The sequence below is a fragment of the Mustela nivalis genome (assembly GCF_964662115.1).
Source record: "Mustela nivalis genome assembly, chromosome: 1".
NCBI classification, from domain to species: domain Eukaryota; kingdom Metazoa; phylum Chordata; class Mammalia; order Carnivora; family Mustelidae; genus Mustela; species Mustela nivalis.
In genome coordinates, this window is record NC_139020.1 from 117552047 (window position 1) to 117569714 (window position 17668).

The 17668-nt window shown below is 47.0% G+C and overlaps 1 protein-coding gene across 15 annotated transcripts in view; it reads right to left on the reverse strand.

Annotated features, from left to right (window-relative positions):
* The window catches only part of KALRN (kalirin RhoGEF kinase), a 661801-nt gene extending 644795 nt beyond the window's left edge, over positions 1-17006 (reverse strand). For 7 of the 15 annotated variants that reach the window (XM_082700868.1, XM_082700867.1, XM_082700853.1 and 4 more), the window contains exon 1: positions 16508-17004. In XM_082700868.1, the coding sequence (XP_082556994.1) occupies positions 16508-16580 (73 nt within the window). In that variant the 5' untranslated portion in view covers positions 16581-17004. Of the gene's footprint in view, positions 1-16507 lie in introns of all 15 variants that reach the window. The other 8 variants (XR_014303322.1, XM_082700845.1, XM_082700844.1 and 5 more) reach the window with 2 other exon arrangements.
* Positions 17007-17668: the final 662 nt, after the last annotated feature.

Here is a 17668-nt window from a genome sequence, read left to right on the forward strand (position 1 = left end):
TCCTGGACCATCTGACTCATCAGTCTCCCAGTTTTTCCAACCTTCAGAGGGAACAGAGTTCCCATATTCCCTAGTCAAAATAGAAACTGCTCATGGCCACTAGGGCTATGGTAGCCCCGGAGCCTTGGAGTGGAAGCACTATGTAAAACACAGAAGTTGTCCTGTGCTAAAAGAGATGAAAGAATTTTAGTTAAAAACAACAAACAGCTCCATGACAGAAGAAGCAGAGCAACAAGCTCTGAATTAGACTTTATTTCTCTTTTTATTTATTATTGATTTAAATTGATCTTGTTTACCACGGCCCTTCTATAGAACATATGTTCATGGAAACTTAGGCTGATGCTAAAGGAATTAGCTTTATTTGGGAAAAGCAAAACTGACTAAACCTGACCATTTTAGGGGACTGAAGAGGCTCAGAAGGCAGAACCAAGTGAGGTAAGGGGACATGAGGCCCAATAAGGACTCGAACTCAGACATCAGTTGTGCTGACCAGACTGACACACCAAGCTCTCGGAAAGCAGACTCCAGCAGTGCAGCTCTGTATATGACCCACTGCCACCCTCTCGCCCCCCTAAGACTGGGAGCTCCTTCCAGACAGAGGTTGCCCCATACTCCCCTCAGTACCACAGTGCATGGGCCATCACAAGTGCTCGCTCACTGCACGCTTGCAGGAAGAATCCACATCGCCACACTCTTGAATGTTTCTGTGCACACAAACGCACCCATGAGTATAGATGGAATCCTCATGAAGCTGCATTTCTAAACTTTTCTCCCCGCAATTATTGGGTAATACTTTTCAAAATATGTTTTTTCTTTCACAGATCCTTACATATATTTAAGCTCCCTCTACTCTTCCCAGAAGCATCCATTTACCTCATGCAAATTTAGGTTAGTTATAGTAGCAAAGAGAAAGTATCAATGTTCAGCTCTTGACACCCAGGAGAGGACTTTTTAGAATTCTCAAACTCCCATTAACATATCAATATCCAGACTGGGTGGACTTAAGCCCTGAGGTCACTTTAAAGGAGAGGTAAAGAGTACTCAGGATGTGAGGTAAGAGAGATGCTTGCCATGAGGGAAGGATCAAGCATCAGGGGAACAAAGGAAAATTTCAGTCTAGGAAATCAAATATCAGGGTCTTAGCCTCCTCTTACATGCCCACCTCAATGCCCAATCAAGTTTTAGGGAGGCAGCTTTAGAGGATAACATCCCAGTAAGTGTGAAGGTCCCGGAGCATCCTGAAACCCCTTCTAAGGAAGCAGTGGGTCTCACAATACCTACCACTGAGTCACACACCAGGATCCACATGGTGTGGAAGTGAGGGGACAAAGACATAACACTGGCCAATGTGGGTACATACTTAGATGAGCCAGGTGCAGAGCTTCTAAATTCTCACAGTTGGCACTGACTGAGCTGGGGAACTGCATATGACTTTGTTCCTCGATGATGGTACTCAGAGTTGCTCAGAGGGTCAGTGACCAGACAAAGGCCTGGGGTCAGAACTTTCACTCCATAGGCATACAGTCAGAATATGAATGTTAGTACTGAGTCTCAACACAATACCCCAAAAAGAAAGACAGTTCTAGCCACACCTTGGCAAGTACCAGTACAAGGATCAGACCAGTCATTATTCAGTAGCTCCAAGCACATTCTCTCCCTGCCCTCACTCCTATCACTACAAGTTCATGTGTGCACCTCTACATGCCCAGAGCCCATTCTGAAGAGAAGTGGGAAAGTGGGAGAAAATCTGGGTGACTGAGCAATTTATCTGAAAGAAACAATTGTCAAAAGAACAAAAACAAAAACAAAAAACAAAAAACAAAAAATACCTAAGCCAGGAAAAGAAAGAAAAAAAAATGATACACTATAAATGAGTCAAGTTGGGGTAGGGTCTCATGAGAAAGATTAGCTATACATTAGAAAATTTAAAAGCTACATTTCCTTCACAGGTTTGGGTAATAAGGGGTAAGTGTGTAACTGAGCCACACTGTCTCCCATCAGAAAGCAAACCTCAACCGTTCAGGCAATTAGATGAACCACTCTTCCACTCTGCACACATGTCTCTCTTCCAAAAGCAAATGGAACATATCATGAAACATTTTACTCCATCTCTGGTGCTGCCAGTTTCCTACCAGACATGAAAAAATGTACAGTCCTCAAATGCAGCACAGGCTGTCACTCCCATCCAAGTCCCCTAGCTCAGCTTTCAACCACACTCAAAACCAAGGGAGAGCCCATAGAACAGCAGCTGACAAAAACTCCTTTCATTTAGTCAGCAATTTTTTTTGCCCAAATCATTCCCCTCTATTATCCCACTTGATCTCATACTATTCTTATGAGGTATGGCAGTACAAGTATGTTTACCTCGTCCTTCAGATGAGGAAAGAGAGGCCCCATCTGTAAAAACGGACATGTGAGCTGGCTTGACCCAGTCACAGAGCTAATTAATAGTGAATAGAATTGGAAACCAAGGTTTCTCGAATCACATCCTTGGATTCTTCTAACCAAACACAGACTATGGCTTTTGCACACACAACCTAAAGTACTCCCATACCTGTGGTCTTGGAATGAACTTTCACTCAAGCCCACAGAACACATGTGGGGTGGGTTTTTTTGTTTTTGTTTTTGTCTACTCGTGACCTCAAATCTGGCTTCTAAGTCACTTAAAGGCACACAGCAAAAGAGGCTAATGCCCTGGACCATTTATTTAAATGTCACTAACAAAAGTGTCCTTAAACATTACATAGAAAGTTATCCTTCAGAGAACAGGGACTGGCTGTCCTCCCTCTCTCCTGAGGATAAAAGCAGAAAAACACCCTGAACCTATAGTTGTCCTACAGTCACCTTTGAAAAGGATCAAATAATAGGTGACCCTTCTTGCTACTCTTTGGACAAAATAATGTCCCAGATCAAACACTGGTGCACAGAAAAGCTGGGTTATAAATGCCCATCATCAGGAGGATGGTTAAATAAAACATGGCACATCCACACAACAGAATATAGCACAATTCTCAAAACAAATGAAGTAGAGTTATATGTACTGACATGGAAAAAGTCCATGGTTATAAAGCAATAAAAAGCAAGTTGCAGAATAACAGGCATACCACGATTCTCTTTCTGTTAAATACAATAAGAAAGAAAGCTATGCATTTGTATAAACAGGTATTTTTATATGCAACAGGCATATAAATTCTGTTGAATTTATCTTAACATCAGGGAGGAAGAGAGAGAAAGACCATTCATTTCTGACTACAGATATTGTACTTTTCTTTTTTTAAATATTTTATTTATTTATTTGACAGAGAGAGATCACAAGTAGGCAGAGAGGCAGGCAGAGAGAGAGAGAGAGATGGGGAAGCAGGCTCCCTGCTGAGCAGAGAACCCAACATGGAGCTCGATCCCAGGACCCTGGGATCATGACCTGAGCTGAAGGCAGAGACTTTAACCCACTGAGCCACCCAGGTACCCCCAGATATTGTACTTTTGTTCTCCCTATTTCTTACAACAATAAGTGCCAATGCCTTTACCCCTCCAAACAACCAACAGATCCTCTGTCTTTCAACATTATCCCCATATAAATGTTTAATTGGCTTATGAATGTCTGATATATTATACATTTATATTAACAGGGAAAAATGGCTGCATTTAGGAAAAGTCACTGCCCCCCCCACAATTTGTTTTTCACTTTAATCAAATAATCAAAAAACAAATCATGGATCAAGGGAGAGAATGCACATAGGAAGCAAGACCCCAAGGAAATATCTCAAATTAACAAACAGGGTTCTCTCTGGGTGATGGGATTATAGTGGCCTTTCTATCCTTTACACATGATCATATTTTCCAAATACTCTACAGTGAGCCAGCATTACTTTTATAATAGAAAAATAGCTTTAGGATAAAAAGTAAATATTCTATGGAAGTATACCAAAAATCAAATCTATCTAAATGAAACCTTGCTTACCACTTTTTAAGTTAATTATCTTTTAGCTTATAGATAATAAACACATATTAAATGAATCAATGAATGAGTGAAACTCCCTTTCTGATTGATCTCCAATTAGCCATTTTTTCCTATATCACTCCCCACAACTCAACAAGTCCATAAATTCTCCAAAAACAGGGACTCTTTGCTGCCTATCTTTAGGAAGACCCTTAATACCTAGCATGATACCTGGCACATGACAGACAGTCAGTCAATATTGATTAATTAATCCATTGTGTGTTTGAACTTTCTATTTGGGTTTTTCTGAAAGAAGAGTGCATCTTTAGTTTTCCAGTGCCTCTGAAATACATGAATACAGTAAGCAACCATAAAAGGGGCCCCCTCTAATTAATCCAGAAGCAACAAGAGTTGTGGGCTATATTTCACAGTCAATATTGATTTCATAAGTCTCTTTATTTAAGGTAGAATTGCCTGTCCACAAAAAAAAGATTCATTTCCTTAGTATAGTGTTTCATTATAAAACTCCCAAATGACCTACACACCAATAAATAGCTCTTTTTTCAAAAAAAAAAATCAAGACAACAAATACTAAACAAGCAAATATTATCCACAAGGCACTGATCTGGGTGTTGAGAAGAATACAAATAAGTCCAAAGCAAAGGGTATGTACAGCCTACATGGGGACACCAGATAGGACCATTCTCTACTGTGGGGCCTCCAAAAGAAGTCTGGTGCACACCACATCTTGTCCAAGTCACCACCCAAGAACTCAAGAGTCCACTGTTGTCACTTCCACTCCAGAGCCTCCAGGGCCGATCGAGATGCAGAAGCCTGCACACCCAGCCTACTTGGAACTCAGATCATTCTTTCATGTAATTCTCACTCACTCTACAGTGAATGGATCCGGCTCATCTCCTCTCTTCTCAGGCTCTCAGCAAATCTCAGTCTGTCAGATAACCTTGGCTCCCATTTTCAGAGAAGATGGGGATCCATTTAATAAGAGCTCTAGCATCTGACCTATAAACCACCTGGTATTTCCCCACAGCCACAGAGGGAGAACTCTCCCTCCATTCCAGAGACAACCTCTCAACCAAGAATCTGAGGCTTTTCCAATGTTTGAGGAAGCTAGTGCTTACCCTCGTATCTCACCTGCCTACAAACTACCTTTTATTCTCTACCATTGTCTCCTCCCATGACTTTTTCAACATTCAAAGATTTTTCTCTGAAAAAAAAAAAAATCACTGGACCTGATCACCTTTTTTTAATAGTCTTTATTCAAATACAATTTGTGTGCATGAAATTGCACACATAAGTTTACAGGTCTCTGAAATTTCACAAACAGATCACACCTGTGATTAAGAAACAGAACACTACCCATACTCGCAAAATGTCCCTTCAATGAACAGTTCCTTTTTCTCCTTATGTTTACTACCAAACTTCTGGAGCAGTGGTCTGTCTTCATTTCCACCACCTCTGCATCTGTTTCAGCCTCAGCAACCCCTGTCTTCAATGAGTCCCACACCCACCAGGTGAGGCTGTTGCTCCTTCCTTTCTACTTTTTTTTTTTCTCAAGATTTTTTATTTGTCAGAAAGAGAGAGAGAGTACAAGCAGGGGGAGCAGCAGGCAGAGGGAGAAGCAGGCTCCCCATTGAGCAGAGAGCCCCGTGCAGGACTCAATCCCAGGACCTTGAGATGATGACCTGAGCCAAAGGCAGATGCTTAACCAACTGAGCCACCGACACATTCCTGCTTTCTACTTTCAACATACAACAAGCAAGCCTCTTCAGTGCGCTTACCATGCTACACTGCAATCGTTCGTTTATATGACAGTCAATCCCACAAGACTGTTAGCCTCCTGTGGGAAAGATTATTTCTCACTTGTTTGTGCACTCCCTGGCACTTAGTAGATGCATGGCTGGTATCTGACACTTAAATGAATGAGTACAAAAATGAATGAAGAGATCCACTCACTGAAATCCAATACTCTGCTAAAATTAATCAGTTCTTTGTCTAGTTCTCAACAAAAGTCATAATGATATTTAGCTGTCAAATTCAGTGGTTGGAATCAAAAAGAATGGCTAGAAAATCATACTCTTCCAATATTTGGTTAAGCATTCTCTTTATATCCAAGTATCTGAGTATGTTGTGTGTCAATGTACTGGGGTACAGAGAAGAGACTTAACATCTTCCACCCAACCTCCAGATTAAAGATGTGACATTGCTCCCAATGGCACTCTGTCCTTCCATGGCCATATACCCAACATGGGAGCCCTGCCAATCTTTTCCCCCAACTGCTTCTGGAGCCACTCCTTCCTCTCCTCACAACCTCCTTTCCAGGACAGTAAGAAGTCAGAGACACAAATCCCCCAGGAGACCCCCAGACTCCTCCTCCCAGCCCCCTTTTGTCACATCCAATTAACCATCTGCCAGTCTCCCGGGCCTCCTCCTAGGCCCACTGTCCAGCTGCCAACTCAATACTGTTTCCCCACCCCCACCCCCCCCCCATAGATGCCCATTGTCCTTCGCTGCGGGGTAAGAGTGTAAAAGGCCAGGATTTTCGCTACCTTCCCAGTCCCTGCCTATCATGCCCTGGGATAACTATAACTGCAAGCTTAAAAAAATTCTATCCTTAACTATCTCTGTACTGTTAGGGAAAGGAGGGAGGAAGGGAGGAAATGGGGGAAGGAGGGAGGGAAGAGGGAAAGGAAAGGAAAGAGGAAGGAAGGTGAGGGGAGAAGGAAGCTATTAAAGCATCATAGTTTCATCATTTGGAAAATAAAAAGATTCATCTAACCATAATATGATTGTAATAGATTAGATGTATAATATAGTCATAGGTATACAATTATATTCTATTATTATAATGTAATCCCCTTTCTATTGATATTTATAATATGCACATATCTATCATAATATATGCTGTAGCTATACACATCAAGCAACTCTGAGAGGTAAGGATGATTTTCACCCATTTACAGATGAAGAAACTGAAGCTTGGAGAGGCTGTAACTTACACAAGGCCACACCACTGGTAAGTTCCTGATCTAAGACTAAGATTCTGGGACTGAGCCATACCTAAAGAAACTCTCACCTCCTCCTGCTCTCAGGAGTCTAAACCCAGTCCCACATAGGCCACCTTATGGTAATGTCAGCTCCTGGATTCCTACCCCTCCTCCCTCTGGTGGGCCACATAAGACCCCTCACTTGAAGACAGCTCTTGGGTTTGCCCTTTTAGGGCAGAGAGTCAGAGGAAGTGCTCTGGGGCCAAGGAATGGCTGTGCTCACTGGCGTCTTTCCTCTTGTTTCCTCCTCGTGAAGAAGAATCTATAAGAGGCTCTCCCATAAGCCCTCCTCTGCTTCCTCTTTCTTCTAGGACTTCTAGAGACATTAAGGAAACTGGAAATTCAAGAGTAGGTCCCATCCCCAACAGACATACTGCTGATGGCCAGGCGTGGACCCCTCCTCAGGAAGCTGCCTGACAGCTTCTTGCGTGGGTCTACCTCCCACTCTCCTCTCCTCACTCACCCTCCACTGTGGAGACTTGCCTCTCTCTGCCTCATACCATGGAGGTGATAATTCTGCAGACCCCACCACAGGCTTAAGCAAATCCAACCTCTGCCTGCAAAAGAAAGCCACCAGCACTTCTAAAACGACTGCTAATTTAGGATCTCCCAGCCGCTCCTCAGCTTCTCTGCCTAAGGGCCTCCTAGGGTCATGTCAACCCAGCTCCCATTTCACAGCCCTCAGCTTCAGCAACCCTCCCTAAGCACACTCCCAGCAGCCCCTGGACCTCCAACCAGTGGATGCTCTCTCTACCAGGACTGTTGATCAGGCACGTTGCACCCTCAGCCAGTAGCATTTCCAGCCAGCTACTTTACTAAGGTCTGCCTATAACACCCCCTCCTCTGGCCCAAGGTTCAGCCCTCTGCTGATCTTGAGATCCACTCCTCCAGGTCCATCCAGGACCTTCCTCTATCCATTGCTTCTCTTTCCTAAATATTCATTCTCTTCCTCATGCTTGCCTTCTCGCTCTTCCCTACCACTAGGTATTCACATATCTTCCCTACCTAAAAAAAGCCTCCCCTCAACCGCTACCCATCTCCAACTACCTCACTATTTTTAACCTTCCCTTCACAGCCAAACCTTTCCGTAGAGTCATCTATATGCACTCCCACCACTTCCTCCCATCCACTCACTCCCCATTCCCCTTGCAATTTGAATTCCACCTCCCCTACATGATTGAAACTGTTGCTTCAAAGGTTACCAATGAATCCCCCAATTTCCAGAACGAAGACTGTGTGCTCAGTTCCCTCAACCTCTCTGCAGCATTTTTCTCCAAGCACTGTTCTCCCCTGGTTCTCCTCCAGCCCTTCACTTGAGCCTATAGCCCTGGCCTTGGCCCTCTGCCCTTAAGTCTATATATGCTTTTCATTTATTATCTCAACTATTCTGATAGCTCCAGCCACAACTTCTTACAGATATCTCCCAAATCCATATTTCCAGCTCTGGCCTCCCTCCAAAGCTCCAGATTCCCTTCCTTACCCGCCTACAGAACCAACACCTCCTCTAGCTTATTCACTGACACCTGAAATGCAACATGTCCCAAAGTAAACTCTCAAATTCTCCCTCTCCTCCTGCCTCCCTAGAGCTGCTCGTCCTCTTCCTAACTCCTGATTTTTATTCAGGGTACTTCCATCCTCACAGTCACCCAGGCTCTAGACTTTGGAGTAATCCTTGATTACTGCCTCTTTCTTGATGTTCCACATCCAAGTTGCCAAGTCCCATAAACTCTACATCCAAGAGGTCCCTCACATCCACACCCTCCTCTCCATTCCCACTGTGGCATCTCAAGTTAGACCCCTCGCAACCTACCACAATGGTCTCCTAACCCAGTGCTGGTCAGTAGTTCCTCTCCAATTCCAATCGACTCTGCACAGGGCTGCCAGATTTATCTTCCTGATCATGCCTCCATCTCATCCAGAAATTTTTAGTGGCTCCCCAAAGGAAATTGCAAATAAAGACCAAACTCTGTGGCCTGCCATTCAAAGCATTTTAAGATCTGGGAACCCAGTAAACAATAAATGTAACAATCAATCAACCTAGTCCCCACCTCCTTCCATGTTTTATCTCCCACTGACCCCCCACCATGTCCTCTGAGTCACATCAACTGGACCATTTACTGGCCCAAAGACACCGTGGGTCTTCATACCTCCTTAGAACACCATTCTAGCCTGAGAACACATCTGAATCCTACCCATCCTCAAGCCTCAGCTCTCTTCCTTGAGAACACAGTTCATCTGCCACTTTTCACTCTCCCACCTGTTTATCCTTTGTATCCATGTTTCCTAGCTAGTGTCCAGTTCCCTTCTAATAATGCCTTGGGCAGAAGGGGAGGAGACAAAGCTAATTCACCAACAATTTCTTCTCTACTTCCTTGAATTAATTTCTCTGTCCTCCCAGCTGATTTTCTCTGTTCCTTCACTCCTCAGTAGACACCATTTCAAGCAGCTCTATTGATCCAACAGCCCTGTGGCCGTCAATCATTTCCTAGTTATTTTGCTGCCAGTCATTCACACACAAAGGAGTGGCAGGAGGAGTCTGAACTGCATGTAGACAGAGAAGGAGCAGGAAAGGACTGATTCACGGCACCCACCTGAGGCTTGGTGGAAGCAAGAACTCCATTCTTTCTAGGCTCCTCCAGAAGGCATAAGGCTGGGTGCCAGGGTCTGGAGGGCTGGGGCAGGAGGGTTGGCATTTTTATAGTTTTGTGGAGGGGGAAAGAACAGGAGTGTCCCGACTTGTAAGAAGAGTGCCCCATCCAGTCTTCTCAAACTGAGAAGGACTGCTTTCATCCTGGACTGGAAAGGTCCCAGACAGGACAGATTAAATAAAATCATGCCTGTCAGAAGAGGCATTGGTAGTAATAGAATGCTCACTTAAAAAGGTACCATCTACATATATTTGGATAGAACTGTACAACTTATAAAGACCTTTCACATATACTATCTTCTTTGAGTCTTTCCGCAGCCCTATGCAGGAAAGTGGAGAGGGGGCTATTATCCTCCTCTTACACAGATGTTAAAGTCTCTTGCCCAAGTCATTCAGAGAAGCAGAATAGTGCAAAGGGGAGTGTTCACCTCTTGCTCTCTTGCCTGACCTTCTCAGCCTGCTTCACAGGCTTTGCCTTCCTTTCCCACCCCTTATATCCAAGTGCTCCCTGAAGGGGCATATTTATATCCACCTCCCTTCCTACTCTATATTCTTTCTTACAATGATTTTATACATTCCCATAGTGTAGTACAGGGCCACAGCGGCACCCTATAAATATCTGTCCAAAAAATGATTGAATGAAAGAATAAAAGATAGCAAAAGACCAAACCTTAGCCTTCTGACTCCTGAACTCCATTATGTACCTCTCGGCACTGTGTCCCACCCCATGGCAAAACCCCCACACAAGACCTCTTCTGGAGATTCCCCCAGCCTCTGTATAAGCCTGTTCACTTAATAATTTAAAAAGCAGGAACAACAAGGGCAACCAACTAGAATGTCTTGTGCTCCCACTGTGTGTCAGAAATAACTAGATGCTTTTTACATGCTTTCCGTATTTAATCTTCCCAACCTGTGAAAGAAGCATTCTTAGTCTGATTTTTGCAAAAGACTGAAAATGAGAGAGATTAAATAATTTACCCAAGATTCTACCCCTGGTTAGTGCCAGGCCTATCTGAGCCAAAGCCCATGATCTTCTGGCTATACCAGGGCTTTCAACCTCAGCACTATTGGCATTTTGGGGCTGGAAAATTCTTTATTGGCCTGTGCATTATAAGATGCTTAGCAGAACACTAGACCTCTACCCACTAGATGCCAAATTGTGACAATCAAAGAACTGTTTCCAGATATTGCCAAATGTTCCCTAGGGAACAAAACTGCCCCCAGTTGAGAACCACCAGACTATACCATACTGCCCACCTCCAGAAGCAGAAAGAAATTTTTCAAGTAAAGTGTCAATTCTCGGAGAAGGACCCCGTGGTCATCTGTTCTAGTATTTTACTAAAATTTATAGGCAGGGAGATTTTTATTACCTTCTCACCTTTCTCACTTCCTACAGCTTCAGTTTATTCCAACACCTCCTCCATTACGGAGCATCAAGAATGTATCAAAAAGAGACATTTTCCTTTGCTGCAAAAGAAACCCTCCCCTTCAGTACCTGGCATTGCACAGATGGAGCAGTGATATTCACTCCAAGAATTGCCCACAATAGGTATTATTCCAAAATAACATCATCTTGATTATCTGGACATGATGATGTCCAGTTCCTCTGTCCAGGTGGGATGAGGTTATCATCTGAGAGACAAGTCTGAAGAATCATATAGTGAAATAATACCAATATACCACTGCCTAGATTTGATAAGTGCTTACATTTTACCATGTTTGTTTTACCTATGTTAGGAGGAGGTGATTTGTTTTTGTTTCTGTTTCTGATGAATCACAAGCTTTTTAAAAGATCTTTTTCCTTACCTGCAAAGAACAAGTAACTTCAGTTGAAGAGACAAGCCTTATGTGTATGAGAGAATTACAATACAATACAATACCACTGATGAAGTGAGAAAATGAGTATAAACAAATGAGTGTCTTAGGAATTCAGAGGATATAGTTGGTCCTGTGATCTGTAAAGGCTCCCAGAAGTGGGGACGGGCTCAAGTCTATGAAGAATGAGGATTTGGAGAGTGGGGGTACAGGGGTAGATGATACCCTCGGGAAGTGAGAAGAGCAGCTTGGCTGGAGGTGAGGGATGAAGTAAGAACTTGACACTAGGAAGTCACTGTAGGTTCATAAACCAGGCAGCAATGTGATAAAAATTAGTGTCATCTGCCTGCAGGTGCCAATCTGGAGTGGGGGAGAGAAAGCACATTCTATGGGACAAGAAAGGAGGCCATGGGCAACATAACAGGTCCTGGACTAGAGCAGAGGCTATAGATGAACAAAGGATGATGATGGAAGATAATTCAATAGGATTAGAGGGAAGAAACTCCTCACAGACAATACCAAGGTTTTAATTATCATGACTGGGAGAGGGGAGATGAGATGCCGCTCATAGAATTAAAGAACACAAAAGAAGGAGCTAGTGTGGGGAGTTGGAAAGACATACAGAATTGAGTCTAGGGCTGGCTGAAGTCACGTGGCAGCAAAGACTCCAAATGAAACTGTGTGAATTCATAGGACCAAACCCCAACAGAAAGGTAGAGGTAGAAGATATTTCCACATCAATCTCTTTTCACTTATACTCTCAACACTTTTTTTTTCCTTTAAGTCTCAAAAAAGGAGTTTTCTCCTTTGCTCACCAAAACTAAGCTCTTGTCTCACCTCTCCGGGCATCTAACACAATTAATCTAGCACCTTCAGTGTTTCTTGTCTATAAGCTTTCTCCCTTCCCCTATAAACCTCTTCTGACTCCCTGGCAAAACAAAACAAAACAAAACAAAACACTCCTTTTCTTGATACTAACATTTCTTCTGACTGGCACCCAACCTCTTTTTCATTTCTCTAATAAACCATGCAAGTAATGGGTTCCTACCTACCACCCCACACCCTTACTCTATCTCTTCTAATACTGGGCTCCCAAGAGGCCACAGTAGCTTTGTGTTCATCACATCCAGTGACAGTTATCTAGCGCTCTTCTTGCTTAACCTGTCTGCAGCTTGTCTTCACATAAGAACCCACACAGACTCCCTAGGTTCTCCAGCATCAATCTCCTTTGTTGCCATGTTACGAATAAGGGTTCCCCCCCAAATTCTAACTTTAGTCCTTCCCTCCTTCCCCCCACTCCTTCCATCCAACAGCCAAAGCTTCAGGTGCACCCAGCCTTGACCCAGAAGGCTTCCAAGTCCACACCACCAGCCCAAATCTCCTGCCTATGCTGTTGTCTTGAGTCCCATTTTTTTTTTCCACAAAAAATCTCCAACTGGCTGTCCATCAGTCATCCCTAGTTATCACTTCCAAAGCCAACATCATTATCTCCCCTGCAAACTGGTTCTTGTCCTCAGTCAGACATGTCAGTCAGCACACTGTTAGTCCTCTACACTCTCAACCCAGCTACTCCATTTCTTCCTGGGCTTACTTTTCTTCTCCCCCTGATAGCTAGTTTGTCAACAAATCTCCACATTTCTGCCTTTAAAAATGTCTCTCAGAGCTGTCCCTGACTCCCCATCCTTTTTGCCACCAACCCAGACCAAGCTCCCTCCCACTCAGCTCTGAATCAGCATCCTATGTCTTTAGATTCTCTCTCTCTTTTCTCCACTTCATCAATCACATTACCCCCAGGTTAACCTTTCCAAATACCACTTTGTTCAGGATGTAGCTTGCTCAAGAATCTACTGACTCTGAATCAAACCCAAATCCTCTTTTGAGCTTCCCAGACTCTCCCTACCTGGTCCTGACCCACTTATCTATCCTTATGTCTTATAACTCCCTAACTTACCCCTTCTATTTGGTGTCCAGGAACCTCAATGCCAATGCCCCAAACTCCTCTCTACTTTTACCCGTGTTGTTCCTCCCACTCTCCAGCCCCTTCGAGGACTACCTTTGATTCTAACTCATCTATGGTTCTGTCAACTTTTTATCTTATAGAACCATAATGTTTACCAATTACTTAATCTCCAAGTGAGCAATAATTGTCAAACTCTTCTTAAAAGTTCTTTGAGGTCAAAGACCACTCTGAATATTTTGTTTGTATTCCACAGCACCCTGGACAGCAGAAGGCTCCTAGTAGGAGTTGAAAAGTCCTTGTTGGTTTTCTATTCTGACTGGTTTCTATTCCCAGTTCCCATATTTCACCTCCTCTACATCATAAAAATGATCAATAAAACTATTGTGACGGAACCCACCAATCTATAAGAATAGCGGGTACCTGTGTGCGTGTATAAGAATAGTAGGGTACCTGTGTGCATGTGTTTGTGCGTGTGTGCACATGCAGGGACTTGAGATTTAGGGAATCTAGCTTACTCAGTTGGTCAAAATAACTGAAATACCAAAATAATGAGAAGAGGACAAGTAAGGGATCAAAATGATAGAATTACTCTTAACATGTCTTATTAGAAGCAGAGTATGCCAGGGTTTTGGCAAAGCAATTGTCAGTCTCGTCATTATGCATGTAAAATTTTCCACCAGGAAGTAGGGGGTAACTTTAGTGCTAGGGACTTTGAAAATGTGTTTGAAGTTTTCTCGGTGGTTCAACTGAATAAATGTATAATCTGTCTGGCCTACCAGGTGCAGCGCTCTGTTCCATAAAGATGGAGAATCATAAGGGAGAAGGTTACAAAATATGGCCTTATTCCAGGCTTAAGAATCCTTAGTAAGAGCCCAGGATAGAAATTAGAAGAGGTAAGATCAGGAAGCAGAGCACAGAAGACCCTGTTGGGGGATGGGAGGGAGACAATCCTAGACCCAGCCCCTGGCAGTATACAACCCCACTTGCAACTTGTTAAAGGTCACCATACATTTCCAGCCTTATTCATTGAGAATTTAACCTTTCTCTGATTCTAAGTGCACATCAGACCTGGAGAGGCCACTTCCAACCAAACAAAAAACAAAAACAAAACAAAACAAAAAAGGCTACCCAAGGAGGAAAGAGAATATCCTCAACAAGAGACAGACCCCAGTCTGATATTTATTCTGTGATGTGAGCCAGGGCTAGACAATATAAGTCACACACTATGTTTTGTAAGGCCCTGGGAAAAGTAACACATTGGACCATTATAGGCCATTAACACCATTAACACTGTGTGAAATTACCAAACCTCCAGAAACAGAACTCAGCTCCAAGGGCCTGGGACAGAGAATGGACAGGAACTAGTATTTATATTGGGAGAAAAGGGGAAGGAGGAGTGATTGCCAAAAGATGAAAGCGGGGTCCAGAAATGGAAGGTGGGAAGGCTCACATTCCAAGAGTTATTTTTCCTCTAGAGCTAAGAAAAGACAGATTTGGCCAGAAATGGGAGGCAAGGGTGGTGGGGGAGGATGTCAGGGGAGACCTCCTGGCAAGTGTTTCACTTAGGCCAGGGAACCTTTCCCTTAGATGCCAGGTTATAAACTTAGGTCAAGAGCCTCCTTAGAAACCATGTTTGGGTCCCGGGCAGTGTGAGTGAGTGTGTGAGTGCAAGAGATAGAGACTGATGGGGGGTGGGGGTTAAGAATGCATATATAGAATGCAGGTCTGGGGAAAAAGAAGGAGGGAGAGAAGTGAGGCTGAGCCCTGGGAAGCCGGAGAGGATAACAGGGGTTTCCTCTGCTTTTTCCAGGTCCTGGCATCAATCAGCTCCTGTCCTCCAGTTCTTTCCTCTTCAGACCAACCAGAAAATGAACATATGGGCCAATCAAGTCTTGACTTCCAAAGCCACAAGTCTCCCCAGCAAAGCACCCCACCCTCTTCCCTAGAGATGACCTCTAGGGCAAGGCAACGAGATTAGGAAACAGATGGATGTGCAGAGAGCCTTCAGCGCTAACCTGATCCTTGACCCCAACAGTTCATGTCCTCTAATCCAACTTTTGGAAAGACAGGGCAGATGTGCAGCCTCCCCATAACTTAACGGACTCCTTGGGACAAAGATTCCAGACAAAATGGTTCCAGACGTGGGAGATGAGGAACTGCTGGAAGCCACAGGTAAATGGGAGATGGGGAATCCCTGGTCGGCAGAGAAACAGGGCCACAGGTGGTGGGAGACGAGGGGGTCTGTTCTGGGGAAGGGGCTATGAAGCCAGGGAACAAGAAGAGCTACAGACCTGGGGGAATGGGAGGGGGCAGGGACCGCGAACAGCTGTAAAGACAAATCTGGGGGCTCTATATACCACAGGCAAGCAAAGATTCAGTGGGTGTGTATGAGGAGGACGCTAACTCACACTTCCAGGAATGAGTGGTTCTTACGAAAAGCTCATCCTTTCCCAGAACTGTAAAAGAGGAGGACACGGAGGAGGTCCGAGGCGCCCACTGCACTCCCAGCCCCGTCTGCCTCTCAAGTGGGAGACGCCGGCTCCTCACACGCACCAGGCATGACCGTCCTTGGTCCGCCCGGCTGCTGACTGTCAGCAGCGTGCGCGACTCCCTGTCCCCCGCTGCCCCACTCTACGCGTCAGGGCCCCGGGCCCCTGGCCGGAGAAGGGGTGCCCACCCGGGGCGGCCGGAGGCTGGCTGACAGGCGCTGGGGGAGGGGGGAGCCGAGGGAGGGGCCGGGGACGCCGGTAGCCGAGCCGCGCGCTGCAAAGTGATCCAACATCGCCCCATCCCCGCGCTCCGGGAGCAGGCGGCTGAGGGGACCGCCTCCCGCCTCCCCAACACCGACTCCCGCAAGTGGGGTGAACGCCGAGGGGTGCCTGGCTCCCAGCCCCCACCCCTCCCCAAAACGCAAGCAGCATTGCCATAACAACAAGAACCTCGGCAACTCCAGCCCGACGACGAGGACTGACCCCCGACACGCACACCCCAGCAACAGCCCTCCTTCCCCAAACTTGTCCGACGCGCCGCGTCCCAGGCAGCAGCCCTCCCCCGGGCCGCCCGCGCCCTGCCCAGCTTACCTGTCCGGAAAAAGGCGTCCACGTCCGAGTCGGCTGCTCCTCCTTCCTCCGCTGCCCCCTCCGGTGGGTTCATGACTGGGGGAGGCGTCCGCGGGCAGCCGGGGCCGGCCGAGCACGGGGCCGAGCTGCGGGGCGCCCGCTGGGCGGAGGGCGCGGGGCGCAGCGGCCGCGGCCGCAGACCCAGCGGACTCGCGGCTTCGAGGGCGGGCGGCTCAGGCGGCTCAGGCGGCTGGGGCGGCAGGGCTGGGGCAGAGGACGCCCAGCCTCCCTCAGACGGAGGCGCGCAGCGGGCTGGGGGCGCCTGCCGCTGGCTTCCCCATGGTCCCCCTTCCCCGCGGGCGCTGGCCGCCTGCTGTCTGGCCGGGGCCGGGCCGGGGCCGGGGTCCGGGCTGCCTGGGCGCCCGCTCTCCCTCAGCAGCGGCAGCTGGCTCTCCTCCTCGCCCGTCTGCCTGTCTCTATTGTTCAGCCCTGCTCTGCTCTCCTCTTTATTTTTCCTCCTCCCTCCCACCCTCCCTGTCTCTCTACCTCCTCCCTCCCTCGCTCTCTCGCTCGCTCGCTGCCTCCCTCCCTCGCTCGCTCTCTGGCTCCCCCTCTGGCTCCCGCCGCCGCCTCTCCGGCTCCTCCCCCGGCTCCCGCTCCCTAGTCCCGGCCAACAATGACCCGGGCAGCGCGGAGCCGAACTGAAGCCCCGGCCCCGGCCGGCCGCTCGGCGCGGGCCACCCGCGGCGCGGACGCCTCCCTCCCCCGCGGCCGCGCGCCGGCCTCTCCCGGAGCCGAGTCTGAGCCGCGAGCTATTGTTCGGGGCTGCGCTAGGCCGGCTTCCTGAGCCCCGCAGGAAAAGCCCCGGCGGAGGAGGCGGCCGAGGAGGGGGCGGGGCCGCCGGGCGAGTGCGGGGCCGCCGGGCTCGCCCAGGGGCTCCGCCGCCGCGGCCCCGCGCCCTGGTCTCTCGGCTCGCGCGCTCGTGCTTCCGCCCCCGCTGCCGCCCTCCGCCCCACCCCGCACCCAGGTGTGTGAAGGAAACCCCGCGCTGCCCGCCCGCCTCCTCCTCAGACGGGTCCCGGAGCTGCACTGACCTGTCCCTAGAGGCTGGACTTTTCCCCCTCCTTCCTGACGAAGCTCTCGCCTGTCTCCCTCCCTTCCTGAGCCTCTCGCATTTTCCTC